The following is a 16,225-nucleotide window of genomic DNA, read 5'->3' as shown; positions in this document are numbered from 1 at the left end:
CACCGGGGCCCCGTGCGGCGGCGATTGGCTGCGGGCGGGGAGGCGGGGAGCGGCGGGGCCGCGGCTGGCTGCAGCGGCGGGCGCGGAGCCCAGAGCGGGCGCGGCGGAGCATCTTCGGGCACCGCGGCCCCGGTGCGGGCCGCCTCCCCCGCAGCTCCCGGCCTCATATGGGCGGTGCCGGCGCCCCGGCCCCCGCACGCCCGTCCCGCTCGGCGTTAGCATGGGCACGGTGCTCTCCCTCTCCCCCGCCGCCTCCTCGGGCAAGGGCGGCGGCGGCGGCGGGGGGCTGCTGGCCGAGAAGGCGCCGGGAAGGGTGCCGGGCAAGGGCGAGAGCCGGCTGAAGCGCCCCGGCGTGCTCATCTCGGCGCTCACCTGGAAGCGGCTGGTGGCCGCCTCGGCCAAGAAGAAGAAAAGCACCAAGAAGGTGACGCCGAAGCCCGGCGGCGGGGCCCCGGGGGGGGCCCCAGGCCAGCCCGACCCGCTGGTGGTGCAGCGCAACCGCGAGAACTTGCGCAAGTCGGTGGTGGGGCCGGCCGACGGTGCCAAGCCGGGCCCGCTGGCCGTGCCGGTGCCCACGGTGCCCTCGGCGCCGCAGGAGCTGCACCCGGGCTCCGGTGGGGGAAAGCCTCCGCCGCCACCGCCGCCGGCCGGCAGCCGCCCCGCGGGATCCCCGCGCCGCGTGGTGGTGCAGGCGTCCACCGGCGAGCTGCTGCGCTGCTTGGGGGACTTCGTGTGCCGCCGCTGCTACCGCCTGAAGGAGCTGAGCCCCGGCGAACTCATCTCGTGGTTTCGCAGCGTGGACCGCTCGCTGCTGCTGCAGGGCTGGCAGGACCAGGGCTTCATCACCCCGGCCAACCTGGTGTTCGTCTACCTGCTGTGCCGGGAAGCGCTGCGGGGCGAAGACATCGGCAGCCAGGCCGAGCTGCAGGCCGCCTTCCTCACCTGCCTGTATCTCGCCTACTCCTACATGGGCAACGAGATCTCCTACCCGCTCAAGCCCTTCCTGGTGGAGGGAGACAAGGGGCGCTTCTGGGAGCGCTGCCTGGGCATCATCCAGCGCCTCAGCGCCAAGATGCTGCGAATCAACGCGGACCCGCACTACTTCACGCAACTCTTCCAGGACCTCAAGAGCGAGGGCGAGGGCGGAGACGGGTCCAAGCACTGGACGATCAGCCTGGACCGTTAGGGAGGTACCAGGCCCCCGGCGCCGGGGGCGGAAGGGGCCGCGCACCGAGGGGCGGGGGAGGCGAAGGACTGTCGGATTCCCCCCCCTGCCCCCGCATTCTCCTCGCCTTCCCCCTTCCCCGGCCGTCAGTTCCACGGAGACGCTGCTTGGACCCTCCCTGCTCCGGATCCGGCTGCCCTCCTCCCCCGCCTCCGACCCCAGCTGGGGGCTGCGCTCCGGAGCTCCGAGGCGGCGGCGAAGACCGGGGAGGGGGAGCGCTGCCCCTCCCTCCTTGGCCAAGGGCGGGAGGGGGAGGCTGCGGAGGAGCGGAGGCTCCCGGATGCGGTTTCTCTAGAAAAAAGGGGTGAAAAAATGGATGTGGGGGCCGGGGGCAGGAGGGCTCGGGGTGGGGGTTTTGGGGTGTGGCGGGTGCCCGGGTAGAGGGTGCATGTGAAGGAGTCCCTGGCGCGGGCAGGGCCGCCCCGCGCCTCCGCAGCGCTCCCGGCGCTGTCCGTGGTGCTGGAGCTGCCGCGCCTGAGCAGACAAAGGAGGGGATTGCGGGCACGGCTGGGGGGGTTCTGTGGGCGATGCCTTCCCCCCCGCCCCCCTCGGCCCACGTGTGGTATATGGGCCCCCTCCCCCAGCATGGGTGACGCTGCCCCTCACCCCGCGGGAGCCGCCCGCAAACCCCTTTGTTCGAGCCGCTGGTGAAGGGGGGGTGCCCACGCCCCTCCCCTCGGGCAAATCCCCCCCGTGTGCCCCCCGAAACAGAGGGTGATGCCTCCCCGTCCTTGGCTTGCTGCGGGAAGAGGGGTCTGTGCCAGAGGAGGCCTAGGGTGCCCAAACGGAGGGGCCTGCTATGGGAGGGGGGGGGGGGGGTCTCCTCTCCTCTTGCTTTGCTTCACTGGAGAATAAAGAGGTGGCCTGGATGGGCCTGCGGTGGCTCCTGGACTTGCTGGGCTGTGGGGTGCAAGGGAAATCGGGCTAACACCCCAAGCTCCCGGTCATGACCCACTCTTCCCCAAGAGGGATGGGGGGCCCTGGTTCCCAAAGGGGTTTTACTCCCTGGTGTGAGTTGGGGGTCAAATTTTCACCCCTCTTTGTGCCCAAGGCCAGTTCTGGCCCATCTGAGTGTCTCTTGGACCCTTGTGATCTCTCCTGGCTTCCTCCATTCCAGATGGAAATTCCTGGTGCCTGTCTGCCACACCGAATTTGAACAGGATGCCACAGTTTATGTCACCTCCATTTTTTTTAAATTTAATTTTCTTTTTCCTGAAGCTATGCCCTCCCTCACCTCACTTCTCCCTACCTCTGCTCTGCAGGGCTGGGCTCCCTTTTCCTGGCAGCAGCAGCAGGCTGTGGGAGCTGAGCTGCTATCCCTGTTACCAGCTCTGTGCTTCTGCAGACCTCCAGGGAAGAGGGGTGGAGCACGGGAAAGCTTTGCCTTTTATAAAACTGGTTGCTACGCTTCAGGGTGCTGAATTTTCCAGGCCTCCTTTAGCAGAAGCTGCTGCACATGCTCTCTGGCTGGGGTCTGCATCCAGGGTTTCACAGCCCCTCTGAGCCAGGCATTTGGGCTCCCCTCCACTGGGAAGAGCTGTGCTGGCTCTGCAGGTCATGGAGGGTAAGCTGGATTCCCTCTACCTTTGTGTGCATCAGCAGAGCTGCTAATTAGGCCCAATCTGGCTCATTCAGGCAAAGCTGTGCTGCCAGGAAGACAGCACAGATGTCCCTGTGACGGGGCTGACCTGGCAGGGCGCTGTGCGAGGCTTTTCCGTGGCTGTGTGAACCCAACGAGACCCACGCTGCTCCTGTCCTCCCTCTCCTCGTGGGTGCTCCTGTCTGTGCCTTTAGAGAGACATTCAGGTGACCTTGTGGTGAGCTCTCTGGGCCACAAGGCATTCCCAACCCACCCCAACTTTGGCCATGCCCACATCTTGTCATGGGAAAGGTAACTCTGGCTTCAACTGGTGGAACTGGGGCCTTACAGCTCCTACAGGGCTGCTGGGAGAGCCCTGAGTCTCCTGTACCAGTGTTTTGCAGAGAGGGAAACTGAGGCACAGTGAGATGAATACAGCAAGGTAGTCTGCATCACAGGGTAACATCTGAGCCAGTGGTACCAGCTATTTCCACCCTGAGCTGTGGTGTTTGTCCACAAACATGTGATTTCTATTCCCAGCTGTAGGGCTTTATGGAGTCTCCTCCCGGAGCTGAACAGCCTCCCAGCACTGGAGGATTTTCCCACCCTACAGATCTCCTTAGAGACACTCACAGGGTTATTCCAGCTTCAAGCCCCAGCCTTTCAAGTTGCTTCCAGCTGCAGTGAGGCCATGTCCTTCCCCTCCTCCCTTGTGTTTCATTGATTAAGAGTCCTAGGCCTCACTGGGGGATTTAGGAAGAGCTAATTGCAGACTGGTAATTGAAGACAGCTTGGAGTCTCTGGAAATGTCAAGGAATGAGAGAGGAGCTTAGATGCTCCCATGCATTTAAATATGCATCACTGGCTCAGCCAGAGCCTTGCTGGGGGGAGGGAGGGAGACAGACAGACATGTCTCTGGTTTTCCCTATCCCAGAGGACCTCACAGAACTGCTGGGGGGAGCAAGGCAGGGGTAGCACTAATCTTACCTTGTCTGGGAGCTTTCTGCTCCTCCCAAGGCAAAGGAGAGAACACAAAATGGCTGGGTACTGAGGGTGGGAATCTCAGGCTAGAGAGCTTGGTTTTCCCCTTTTTAAAACTGTGATTGGACATGCCAGACTCCTGTGCTGCTGCATGATTGATGGTCTGGACTCAGGAGGCAGCTGTTGGACAGCAGCAAGGGGAATGGAGAGAGCTCGTGTCCAAACTTGTGATGCCTGCAGTGCTCCCTGAGGAGCAGTGAGGGACTGAGACCCTCCCAGCCAGGGACTGAGACCCCCCAGTGCTGCCAGCCACAGGGCCCAGCAGTGCCTGGGGTTGCAGGGATGGGAGGATTCACACTGGGTTTGGGACTTGGAGGTAGAGCAACAGGGCCAAATCAGTGATCAGTCACTGCAGGGATCCAGGTGAGGGGTGCCAGTGCTTTCCTAGTTTGAAACTCCTCCAGCAGCAGCACATCCCCTTTCCATGCCTCACACTGGGTGCCCCATCTGCTCCACATTGCAGCAGCAGAGGTTGGTACTGCAGCCCGCAGTGGTTCAGCCCCTCCTGCCCCAGGGAGGTCTCTGCTCAGGCCAGAGCACCCTTATCTTCCTTCCCAAAGGTGCAAAGGGCTCTTGGATGCACCCTGGGTGGCAGTGGATCCCAAGGATGCATAGTCACATGTGAAAAAGGGAATTTCTGCCTGGAGTCATGGAAGAAGCTGTGTGGGACTTCCCTTGCCTGACTGCTCTGTCTGTGGAGCAAATTCCGTGGGCTGGATGAGCTGGCCATAGCACTGGGGCAGGAGTGACAGGCAGCTGGAGCAGCCAGCCTGGCAAGCCATGCCTCTTCCATGTCAGACAAACAGCAGGGAAGCCGTGGTTTAGCTATTAAGAGCTGTCATCATCCCCCAGAATGACTTGGAGATGCTCCATGGGAGGAAAAGGCTCTGGATGATGCAGACCCAGCACCTGCTTGGCTGCTGAAGGACCTGCCTTGGCCCAGCTTTCTGCAAAGCCTTTCCTCATTTCCCTGCAGGGATGCTGGATGGTGTTCCTCGAGGCAGATGGGAGTGGGAGGTCTCTCTTTGCCTCTGTGGGAGCCACTGGAGCACTGGCTCCATTGCAGCTTTGGCTGCTGCTGCCCTGTTGAAATGGGGATGGCTGGCGGGGACAGGGCTCTGGTCACCTCCCTGCTCTGTGGCACTTCAGCTGCTCACGAGGGCCTGGGGGCAAAATGGCCCAGGGAGATGGCAGCAAGGGCAGAGAGAGCCAGAGCATCCCAGACTAAATTGGCTGATGAGATATTTGTGCTCAGGGAGGGGCAGGATGCTGCCACAGGGTCTCATTTGAGGGAAGACACATCCAGGTTGGGTGGAAGGCTGCAAGAGCTCTGCCTGTGCCTAGGGCAGCCCAGTGGCAGGCATGGGACTGAGGGAGGTGGGATGGCAGCAATTTGGTTCCCACTGTAGCCAAAGCACGGCCTGTGGCATTGCCTGGCTGATGTGTTTGGGAATGAGGGCACAGACTGGGAACAGCTCAGTGTCAGGAGGCTGGGGCAGGTGAGGAAGGGGAACTGGCTGCCCTGGAGCCCTGCTGGGATGGTTGATCCTTCTGCCACAGAGCCTGGCAGAGCAGAAGGCCAGGGCTGCAGAGGCTGGGTCATTACCTCCAGCTCACTGAGAGCTGAGCGTGGAGGCTTCCCTGTGCTGGGTCCCCTGCCTGTCTCACAGTCTTTTGTCACTTCTGAGGACTTAGCTCCTTAGGGGACAGCCAGGCAGAACCCAGCTGTGACCCAGGGCAGATGTGGGGAGTCTGCCCCAGGGAGTGAGTGTCCCCTGGCTGGAACAGGGACTGCTCCCTCATCAGAAGGCCTGCATTAGAGCATAATCTGGCATTAGTGCATTAATCCAGCCCTCCTGCCCTCAGCAAAGCCCACACCAAGGTCTCAGTGTACAGCTGGACAGCAGCAGCACCAGGACACTCTCCCTGGCCACCCCTGATGGGCACCAGAGAGGAGGTGGCAGCAGGGACGAGGTTTGGGTTTATGGGGGCACTACAGCCCCAGCCCTCAGCACACTGCCAAGGGAGAGAGCATCTTCTGGAAGCATCCCTGTTGCTTTCTTGGAGGGACTTCACAGGGGTTTTGGAGCCTGGCTGCCTGCACCTGCAGGCTCTGGCTGAGCCACACTAAGTCACGAAGCACTTTGCAGGGAGCCAGGCCAAGAGAAGGTGGTGTCTGGAGAGAGGATGTGAGTCAGCAGCTCGGGTGTAGGGGGCTGAGGAGCCAGTGCAGCTGGGATGAGGAGAGAAGGAAGGAGGTGGGAGTTAGGAGAGCTGGAGAGGGTGCAGGAGTGGGCAGGGAGGCAGACTGTGTCCCCCAGGACAGACATGGCCTGGCTGTACTGCAAAGGCTCTTCCCAGCATGAGAAATGAAGACAAGTGGCAACATGACTTCACTAAAATAGGGGAGGGACTAATCCATTCCCTCTCTGATACATTATGGGGGGACTGGAAGATTTTGGGGGAGTTGGAGAGGTCCCCCTGTCATGCTGGCAAGAGGCTGGGGTCAGGGCAGCCCTCTTGCCAGCTGAGCAAAGCCAGACACAAAGATACATTTGTTGGGGTGTTTTTTAGTGGGAAAAAAAAAATCCTTCTTCCTTTAACCACAGAGCAGCAGAGGAAGCAGCTGGGCCATGTGCTCTGCTCTCTCAGTCTTCCCAGCACAGGCTGAAGCCCCTTGGGACTGTGTTCCCCATCTCACCCCACACGGGGCACCCAAGGCCTCCCCTCAGGCAGGTTGGAAGCCCACAGGTGCACTGAGTGCAGCTCTCAGCCACACAAAATGGGCTCCTCACCAGCTGGTGCACCCCACAGCCACACACGGTGCTGCCCCTCTGCCCCCCGGGCTGGGCACCCCTGCCCAGGGCCAGGGATGGTGTTCCAGGGGGAGCTGTGCTGGGCTCGGTCCTGCTTGCCCATTGGCAGGATTTTGCTGCAGTCTGCTCCGAGCCTGTGGTTTTGGTGACTGAGGAAACCTGCAGAAAGCAGCACTGCTGGTGGATTGGGTCAGACGGGGCTCTGGGAGGAGGAGGAGGGAGGCTGGGTTGGGTGAAGCTGGTGCTCTGTTCAGCCCTCCGATAAACTCAACATGTGAGGGGAGGTGGCTCCCAGTAGAGCCTGGGGATGGGAGCATCTCGAGTTGCCATGGTGACCGCGGCTGCATCCTCAGGCAGGCAGGAGCATCGCTGGTGCAGCCCCGCATGGGTGTCCCCCGCTCTGCTTCCTTCCCGGCTGCCGTCCCCGGGGAGAGCAGGGCTGGTGCCCGGCCTTTGGCATGGCACCCAGGGGACAGAGCGCTGGGACGGTGGCACCCTGGGGACAGAGCGCAGGGACGGTGCCAGCGGGGCTCGGAGCTGAGCGGAGCGAGCCGCAGCTCAGCCTGTTGCTCCGGGTGTGTGCGGCCGCCCTCCCTCTCCCGAACAGGTAAGTCCCCCTTTTCCCTAGCGTGTCCCGCCTCCAGTCCATCGGGGATCCGGGCTGCAAGGTCGGGCCGGGCTCACCTGGGTGCAGACCCGGGCAGAGGGACGGGAAGGGGGAAGGGAGGAGCTACCAGTGACCCACATCCCTTAATCCGCGTCCTGCCCTGCGTCACGCAGTTACCTAAGCCCCGGAGCAGCTCCCCCGGCGAGGGCACAGCCTCTGCCCCGTCTCTGAGGGGGCCACTTGTGGCCATTTCCCCCATTTTGCCCTTGCTAAGTGAAACTGGGGGGCAGGGGATGTCTCCAGCCTGCCTCGGCGCTGGTTGCGTGGGGGTAACGACTCCTTTTTCCCCTCGCTTCACCTCCTGCCGTGCCTGGGAACAGTCTGTGCAACACCCGGAAACCCTGGAGGCAGGGACAGTCCCCTCCCAGTCCCTGCAATTCCTTTCGCTCTCAGGGGTTCTCTGCCAGCAGCATCAGCCCCCCCAGTTCACAGCCTGAGCCCTCCCCAGAGGACACACTGACATCAGATCCCACTCCCTTAAGCTGATTAGGGCAGTAAGGATGCATTGGAGCAGATGCCACCAAGGTTGGAGAGTGACCAGACCCTGGAGGGCTGCAGAAGGGGCAGCATGGAGCCCCCAGATGTGGGAACTGCTGTGGTCTGGGGCATGAAGGGAGAGGAGGTGGGGGCTGACCACTCCTTGCCTGGGCTGGGGAGCTGTATGACTCCCCCTGCACAGCTGGTTTGATCCCTGAGGCAAGCCTGGGAGCCTGAGAACAGCATATGTGGCTTTCCTGAAGGGGAGTCTCAGGTAACCCAGAGGTTTCCAGCTCTGTCCTCTCTCCTGGGGATTGTAAGAACTGGAGGTGACACCTGGAGAAAAGATGATGCAGACAACGGCCACATCCTTCCCACCCCAGCCCTGAAGGTGTTCTGGCTCAGATGGGAGAGGATTTGCTGAGTGGTTCCCCCTCTTACCAGCTCCCTTCAGACAGGAGAGGACACAGGTGACAGCACCTCTCTGTTTTATTGAACACCAACCCCACCCCCCGGCCAGTGCGGAGCTCAGCGTGCCCAGCTCTTGCGCATCACTGGGCCAAAGTCCTGCTCCAGAGGATGGGGGCAGCTCCTTGAACCCAGGGGGAGAGACTCAGGGCTGCCCCTTGGTGCCTGGGGCTCCCAGGCCTGCTGTCATCCCTTCTGCTCCACCACCCATGCTGCCTTGTCCCTGGGGATGTTCCCACTTATGGAGGGTGTCCCACCAAGCCCTGCATGTGAGAGGCTAAAGCTGGAGTAAAACTGGAACATTAATTAAAGTGATGAGCAGGACACCGGCTCATGTGCAGGGTGTCAGGGACTGTCTGTGATGTGATCCTTGGGCACTGGGGAGAGGGCAGAGCTGCAGAGACCAGGCTATGCTGCCTCCAGGCTCTGGTCTTGCCATGAGACCTGGCAGTGAGCCCCACACTTGTCCCTGGCACCTCCAACCCCAGAACCCTGCCCTGGGTCTGAGTGAACCCATAGAAAGCATCTGCTCTCCAGACCAAGGATTCTCCTGAGGTCTGAAGGAAGTCACCTTCAGGCAGCAGGTATAGGAGGGATGGAGGAAACAAAACCTTTGGGGACAAAGGTGAGGGGACCAAGTGGTCAGGGAAGGTCCCCTTTCCTTGTCCCTGCTCAGTGGGACCCTCATTCATGGACACAGCTGCCCTGGGGCCCCAGCTCCAGACTCCTCTCTGCAGGGAATGGGAGGGCAGGCACAGGCTGGAGGCAGAGCCAGGGACATTCATGGCATGGGCAGCACGTTGCAAAGGAAAGGTGGGGCAATGTCCCTGCCAGGAGAGGAGCCTGTGGTTTTTCCTTCCATTCACACCCTGCTTTAGGTATCCACATCCATTCCTAGGATCATGGATACTTCCTCATCTTAAATTTAGATGGCTTCCCTCCTCCAGCCACCCACATCAGAGAACAAACCCAGCAATCCTGCAAGCACCCCCCATCCCCCACACCACACCAAACATAAAAGGGGGCAAGTGAGAGCAGGGCACAATCCCATCCCCCACCCCTCCCCGCTGAGCTTCCCAAATCCACAGCCCCACGCTGCCAGGGCCATGGAGCATCCACGTGGCACAGCCGAGCCCCTAATGGTAATGGTTGTTCATGTTGTTGAGGTGGGAGGCTGCCATGGCGCTGAACGAGGCTGAGGGCTGGAGCCCGTGCCCCGGGTAGAGGGATGGGCTGGAGCCAGCCCAGTAGGAGAAGCCAGCCGGCGTCACTCCCGAGGTCATGAGGTTGAGTTTGGAGATGCCCGAGAAGGGCAGCGGTGCCAGGTTGCCCTGGAATTTGTAGAGGGCGTGGTCGGGGGTGGCCGGCTGGCACACCTGGGCCAGCCCGTGGAAGTCGAACTTGTAGGCGTAGCGCTTGCCGTGCACCTTGGTCATGATGTTCTTGTCGTAGTAGTAGCGCAGCGCGCGGCTCAGCTTGTCGTAATTCATGTTGGGCTTGCTCTTGCGCTCGCCCCAGCGCCGCGCCACCTCGTCGGGGTCGATCAGCTTGAACTCCCCGTTGGTGCCTTCCCAGGCGATGCAGTTCAGGTTGGCCCGGTCCGAAAGCAGCTCCAGCAGGAACTGCCACAGCTGGATCTGCCCGCTGCCTGCAAGGCCGGGCCCCAGAGAGGTTAAAGCTCCTTCCCAGGGCACAAGGTGAGGGACAGGATGTGCCCCAATCCCCTTGACCCGCTCTTATGTTGCCCTCTCCCACACCCAGGTTTTGGCTGCACCTCATTGCATCTTCCCTGCTTTAGAGACACATAAGGTGGTAACAAGGTTATGTCTCCTTTGCAACATCCCAACCCCATCCTACACCCCCAGATATGAGGAGAAGATACCTCTGCACCTTGAGATGGAGTAGGAGTGCTCAAAGGTCAACACAGGTTACAGCGGGTCTGGATCCAGAGTCTCCCCATCCCTCCTGCCCACATTCACACACCACTGAGGATGAACACCTGCTTGTTTGTTTTTGTGGGAGGACATGGCCTTGTTCTTTCATCAGCAGCCCCAAGAAGGACAGACCTATCTTGGCAGAACCCAGACCCATCCCAACACAAGCATTCCCACTGCCATGTTTGCTGGAAACTGGGCTGGTCTCACAGCCCCTGCTCCAAGGACACTGTGCCCTTCATAGATGTCTCCATGGTCAACTCAAGTCAGGGAGCAACACTCATCTGAACTACACCCCAGAGAGACACAGATAGGTGTAGGGGAGGAAGAGACAGGGACAGAGCATGGCCTACTGTGGCTTTGAATCAGGCATCAATGATGTTCCTTATTTCCAAAGGAAAAATGTCCTTCCTGAGCCATGGCCATTGCACCTGCAGCTTGCACCAAGGAGTTTCCTCAGTGGGTGCCCATGGTGCCCCTGTGCCAGGCTGTGCACACACTGGAGCCTGGCACACCTCGACACGCCCATGGTGAGGCACAAGGACATGCTCCATCGGGTCTGGCCAGAGGGCATGAGAGGAGAGGGAACCTGGACCTTTGGGCAAGGAGGATCCGACTGCTGGGACCCGGCCACCCTGCAGAGCAGCCCTGCACTTTCCTAGGCACCCCACTCTGCCTCCTCTGAGCAGCATCCCCTGCACATCCCTGCTCCTGATGCCAGTCCTTGCAGCACATTCTCTCTCCAGAGCAGAGGATGTGCCTTTGCAGTTATCCCTGTGCTCTTCTAACATTATCATCCTAAACCTGATGGAGGTTTAGGACCCATGACCTCAGCAACAAGAAGTCCTACAGCTCTGCTACATTTCCCACCAAAAAAAAAAAAAAAAAAATCTTGTTCTGCTTGTTTTATCTGGTTCTCCCTGTATCTCGCTCTAGAGGAAGCAGGGAACAGGCATTCCAAATTGATTCCCATTCCACCAAAACCCACCCAGACGTCCCGATCCAGGTAGTTGAGCCCAGGTCTTTCCAAGGTGTTGTATTTCCTAATTCCCCATCCTGGGACCAAGGCAGGGGATCTCTCCTCGCTAGTGTGCATCTGCAGCCCTTGCCTCTTCTCCATCACCACAGCCCCACCCTGGCCTGCAGCTATCTCCCACCTGTGGGTGTTCCACCCCATGCAAGGAGGTCAGGGAGGTGTTGGGGGGTGCATCTGGGTGGGATGGTGAGGCTCAGTCCTGCCTGCTGCACGGTGCAGCACATGATAATGCACCTGAGAGCTCCTTAAGGAAATACCCAGGGTCCAAAAGGATCCCTCTCACTGCAGCACAGTGTTTGCAGTATGGCTGGGCAGAGTCTGCAGTGCAGAAGCAAAAGGGCTCCCCCAGCTTCATCTTTCTACCCCTCCCACCACTAAACCAGGTCTCCATTTTTCCTGCTCAGAGGAGTCCCTGGTCCCTGCCTCCTAGCAAACAGACAAGCTACACAGCCCAAACACCACAGTGCTGGCCCCACGACCCCCTGTGCTGCCGTGCTCCCAAGCAGGCTCCAAGCTGCTCCTTGGTCAGCTCTGGGAGCTCCAAGCTGCTCTTTGGTCAGCGCTGGGAGCTCCAGGGTGCTCCCTGGTCAGTGCTGGCAGCTCCAGGCTGCTCCTTGGTCAGCACTGGGAGCTCCAGGCTGCTCCCTGGTCAGTGCTGGGAGCTCCAGGCTGCTCCCTGGTCAGCGCTGGGAGCTCCAAGCTGCTTCCTGGTCAGCGCTGGGAGCTCCAGGCTGCTTCCTGGTCAGCGCTGGGAGCTCCAGGCTGCTCCCTGGTCAGCGCTGGGAGCTCCAGGCTGCTCCCTGGTCAGCGCTGGCCAATGCCCATGACCCCTGCGCGGGTTGTTCCAGATGGATGGCTCCGGTTCCCGGGGACACATCACTCCCGTGCCCCAATGCTTCACTGGCAGCTCCCTCACGAATGATGTCCCAACTCTCCTCTGCACTCGCAGGAACGGATCTCTCCCGAGCCCGGATTAGCCCGCCCCACTCCCGGGATGGCTGGCAGCTCCCTCCCGTCGGATGTCCCGGAGCTCCCGGGAGACCGGAGTTAGGACCCCGCACTCTCCCCGCTGCGGGGCTCGGGGGGATGCGTTCCCCGCTCCTCTCTAATGCCTCGGACGGGAGCTTCCGACCGTCGGGGTTGGCCGCTGTCCCCGCGGGAAGTGGCGGCGGGATGCTCCCAGCCGGAGGCACTGGCAGCAGCAGGGAACGGGGGCTCCGTGTGGCCGTGTCCTGCAAGGACAGTGCCCGGCAAAGGACGGGAAAGGGGCTCCGCTGGCTGCTGGGCGGGAGAGAATGCCAGTGCCCCGGGGTCCCCGCTCCGTGCTGGCCGGGGGGAGCGGGGCCTGCCCAGGGGAAGGGGCAGCGGTGCTCTTACCTTTCTGCACGCCGGGGCTGAGAGACCCCCACGCCTGGCTCTTCCCGTCTTTGAACAAAGTTTCCCCGACTGGATCTGGGGGAAAAAAGGAACGCGGGTGGTGTGGAGGGAGGGCTGGAACCAGGCGGGACCGCGACACCCCAGCGCCCACCCGCGGGCAGCGTCCCCGCAGCCCCCGGCCGCTCCCCCTTGCCTGCCCCGCCGCTGCGGCGAAGCCAGGAAACGCGTCCAGGAAAAAGGAAATCCGATTTCCGACCCAGCCGGGGAAGCTTTTAAATAGGAATAGACGATCCCGTGGGCTCGGGTAGGGAGGAGAAAGGGAGTGAGGGAGAGAGGTGTGGGGCAGGGGGAGAGGGAGAGGAGGCGGGTGGGTGGCAGGATGGGTGACAGGAGCGGCGGGTGGAAGCAAGGATGTCTGTCGGCATTTGGGGAGTGGACTGCTGGGGAAAGGATAGATAAACGGACAGATGGATAGAAGGAAGGAAATGGGTGAATGGATGGAAGGACAGAAGAGACGATGGTGAGTGGGCAGGTGGAGGAAAGAAAGTGCGAGAGATCGATGGATGGAAGAGCAGGTAATGGATAAGATGATGGGAAAACAGGCTGATGGAAGGGATGTTGGGTGGATGGAGGGGTTGGCTGGTACCCGGGATGGAAAGGAGGATGCAGGGACAAGTGGGTGGGGTGGAAGAATGGATGGAAGCACAGGGTGGAAAGATGGGTTGGAAGAAAAGAAGGGTGGATGAAGAGATGGAAGGACAGGGTGACGGTGGGTGGATGAAGGATGGGAAGATGAGTGTGCGGGTATGAAAAGCTGTGAGGGCAGCTGAAAGGAAGAAGGAAGGGATGGTTGTGGTGCTGGAAGGCAGGAAGAGAGAATGGACAGAGGGAGAGGGGATAACAGGGTGGGCGCTGGAAGGAGATGGGGCAGAGGAGAGCCCCAGGGCCTCAGCGGGACAGGGTGGGCAGGGGCTGGGTGCTGTGCGGTGCACGGCGCTGCGGTGGGGCAGCGGCCGAGGGATCCGCCCGTACCTGGCAGGTACATGTTGAGCAGCAGTGGCACCGCTCCGGTGCCGTGTCTCATGGCAGCTGTGGAGGCGGCCCGCGGGCTGCATGTTTTAATATTCCTGCCCCTATTATTATTATTATTATTCCACTTTATCAGGGAGCAGCTGATGGCGAATAAATGGCAGCGGGACGGGCAGGGGACGGGCAGGGGCCGGGGGAGGCGGGGGAAGGGGGAGTTTCCAGGCAACTCGCAGGGGCTGGGGCCCCGGCTCCAGCAATTTCCTCCGCTGTAATTAAACCGGGCGCTGCCCCCCCCCCTCCCTCCCCCCGCTATCGGGCCCGCATCAGACTTTAATCACGGCCGCGGGTTTCTATGGAGAGCGGTTCGGGCCGCTTCCTGCCTCTTCCGCCTCCTTAACTCTTCGCAAACACGGCGCTGACATCCCAGCTGGGAGCGGGCCCGGCCACTGCCTGGAGACCGCCCGGGCCCGGCCTCCCACCAGCACCTCCCTTCCCGAGCCGCTGATCGGCCCGCACCGCCCCGGAGCCCGCTCCCGCTCGGCCGGTACCGGCCCGCTCCCGATCGGCCCGCAGCGCCCCGGAGCCCGCTCCCGATCGGCGGTACCGCCCCGGAGCCCGCTCCCGATCGGCCGGTACCGGTACCGGCACTGCCCCGGAGCCCGCTCCCGATCGGCCGGTACCGGCACCGCCCCGGAGCCCGCTCCCTGCTGCACGGCACCGGCAGCAGCTCCGGCACTGCCCCCCGGCCCTTGGTCTCTGAGCTGCCGTGCTGCTGGCCGTGGGGGTCCGTGCCTGCCCCTTCCCTAGCTCCAGCATTATCAGCACAGTCCTGGGGGCTCCTTGCAGTTCAGAGTCCTGGGGTGGGCAAGGGGAGTCCCCACCAGCACTCTCCACTTCCAGGACAATGGTCACGGGGTTCCTTTGCTGTGCCCAGAGTTTTGGGGTGGGTAAGTGTGTCTCCAGCAGTTGGTGCACCAGGTCATCCCACAGCTCTGCCACCTCCCTGGCTCCTCTGTGCTCTCCTGAACAGTCCCTGCCCCAGGGACAGTTAAGCCTGTGACCATCCCACAGCACCCAGCCCTGTCCCAACCTGCTGCACATCTTTATTAGGATCCATGGAAGCTGGGTAACCCCCAACACCCACACAAACCAGGATGGCCCCATCTTCATCTGCTTGTCCTGGACAGTGCTGGGTACATTCTGAAGACAGGAGGACATTTCATGGAGAAACTTATGGAGAAAAGTGATACCAGCTCAAAAAAAAACATATCTGGCCAGGTTTTTCCCTGTCACCCATGGCCCCAGCTGTTATAGGCACTTGTGGGGTGCTGTCAGTCTCTGTCCCCCAGGTCAGGAGTGGACCCCCCACAGGATCCCACAGCTTGAGGCAGCCAGGCAGTGTGCCAGCAGCTGTCGCCAGTTCTCCTCCATGAGTCCAACACTGTAGAGCCAAGCTCACAACTTCTTCTGGAGCATTTCACTGATGTCTGGCAAAAGGATGAGCTCTCATGCTGGATTTAGCTGCCTTTCTGGAAAGTGATCGTTACAAGATATGGACCTAATGGAAATCAGGATACGGCCATGCCAGACTCACAGTTTTTATTTACAGTGCCTGCCCTGCATAAGAAGCTGCAGCCCAAGGGGAGCGATGCTCAGTCAGGGTGGCACAGCCCAACAGAGCTGGTGACTCCTCTTGGCAGGGGGTGTCCAAAGGGTTTAGGAAACAGGGGGTGCCTTGATTACCGAGCTCCACCTCTGCGCCAGGTGCTCCACCTCTGCTGCCCATCTCCATCATGGACAAAGAGCAGATGCTGGCAAGGGGAGACACGAGCAGAGACCGTGGTATTCCCCAGAAATTCCCCAGCAATCCTGTTTGGAGGTAACAGCCCTTAAAAAGCTTCTCTTCCCCCAGCTTGTCTCCTGAGCTCCCCTGAACCTCCCAGTGGGGCGTCCAGCTCTGTACAGCCCAGCAGCCCTGGCTGCTCCCTGCATCCCTCTCCTGCCCAGCCCCCCAAGGTGCAGCTCTCCCCGCAGTGGCTCCACAGCCTCCCAGACTTGCTTTCGCTGCCTGAGTCACTGAAACAAACCGCAGGCAACGGAAAACAAGCCCCGGAGACAGCAGGGTGAGGTGGGGGCGTGCCTGACCCACCACCCGTCCTCTCCTCGCAGCCCAAGGGGAGACCATGATACTGCTCCAGCAAACTGCACAGTGGAGGGCATGGAGGGGGTCTGGGCTGAGGGACATTGCATCAGCCCAGAGTGGGGAGGGGGTGAAGTAGGGATCAGGCTCAGAAATGGGTTTAGGGTTGCAGGGGCTGGAGAAGGGGGTGCTTTGGAGGGCACTGGGGATGGAGATTCCTGGGTCCCTGGGAAAGCCAGTGGGTGGGGGGCTTAAAGTGGGATGTGAGGGGACTGGGGTCTTTGAGTGATCTGGGGTCAGAAGTGTGCAGAAGGACAGAGAATGTCAGATCCTAAAAGCTGGCAAGCCCTGTGTCCATGTGGAGCTTTGGAGACCTGAGTGATGTGACCCCAGGTTCATGGGGGAGCTGGAGCAGAGCCAGAGGATGAGGAAGGCA

At 61.1% G+C, this 16,225-nt stretch overlaps 2 protein-coding genes across 3 annotated transcripts in view; one reads left to right on the top strand and one right to left on the bottom strand.

Annotated features, from left to right (window-relative positions):
- The first annotated feature begins 36 nt into the window (after positions 1 to 36).
- Positions 37 to 16,225, top strand: part of CDK5R2 (cyclin dependent kinase 5 regulatory subunit 2) — a 37,370-nt gene continuing 21,181 nt past the window's right edge. For both annotated transcript variants that reach the window (XM_077181556.1, XM_077181557.1), the window contains exon 1: positions 37 to 7,268. In XM_077181556.1, coding sequence (XP_077037671.1) covers positions 221 to 1,186 — 966 coding nt within the window. In that variant the 5' untranslated portion in view covers positions 37 to 220 and the 3' untranslated portion in view covers positions 1,187 to 7,268. The remainder of the gene's footprint in view (positions 7,269 to 16,225) is intronic.
- Positions 8,277 to 13,821, bottom strand: FEV (FEV transcription factor, ETS family member). The gene is made up of 3 exons (XM_054636664.2): positions 13,653 to 13,821; positions 12,621 to 12,695; positions 8,277 to 9,921 (listed from the first exon to the last, which is right to left on the bottom strand). The coding sequence occupies exons 1-3, from the start codon at positions 13,702 to 13,704 to the stop codon at positions 9,410 to 9,412; spliced, it is 639 nt and encodes a 212-aa protein (XP_054492639.1). The 5' UTR covers positions 13,705 to 13,821; the 3' UTR covers positions 8,277 to 9,409.

The sequence above is a fragment of the Agelaius phoeniceus genome, chromosome 7, assembly GCF_051311805.1.
Source record: "Agelaius phoeniceus isolate bAgePho1 chromosome 7, bAgePho1.hap1, whole genome shotgun sequence".
In the NCBI taxonomy this organism is placed as follows: Eukaryota; Metazoa; Chordata; class Aves; order Passeriformes; family Icteridae; genus Agelaius; species Agelaius phoeniceus.
The sequence above is the reverse complement of the archived record's forward strand: the minus strand, read 5'-3'. Positions and strand labels throughout refer to the sequence as shown.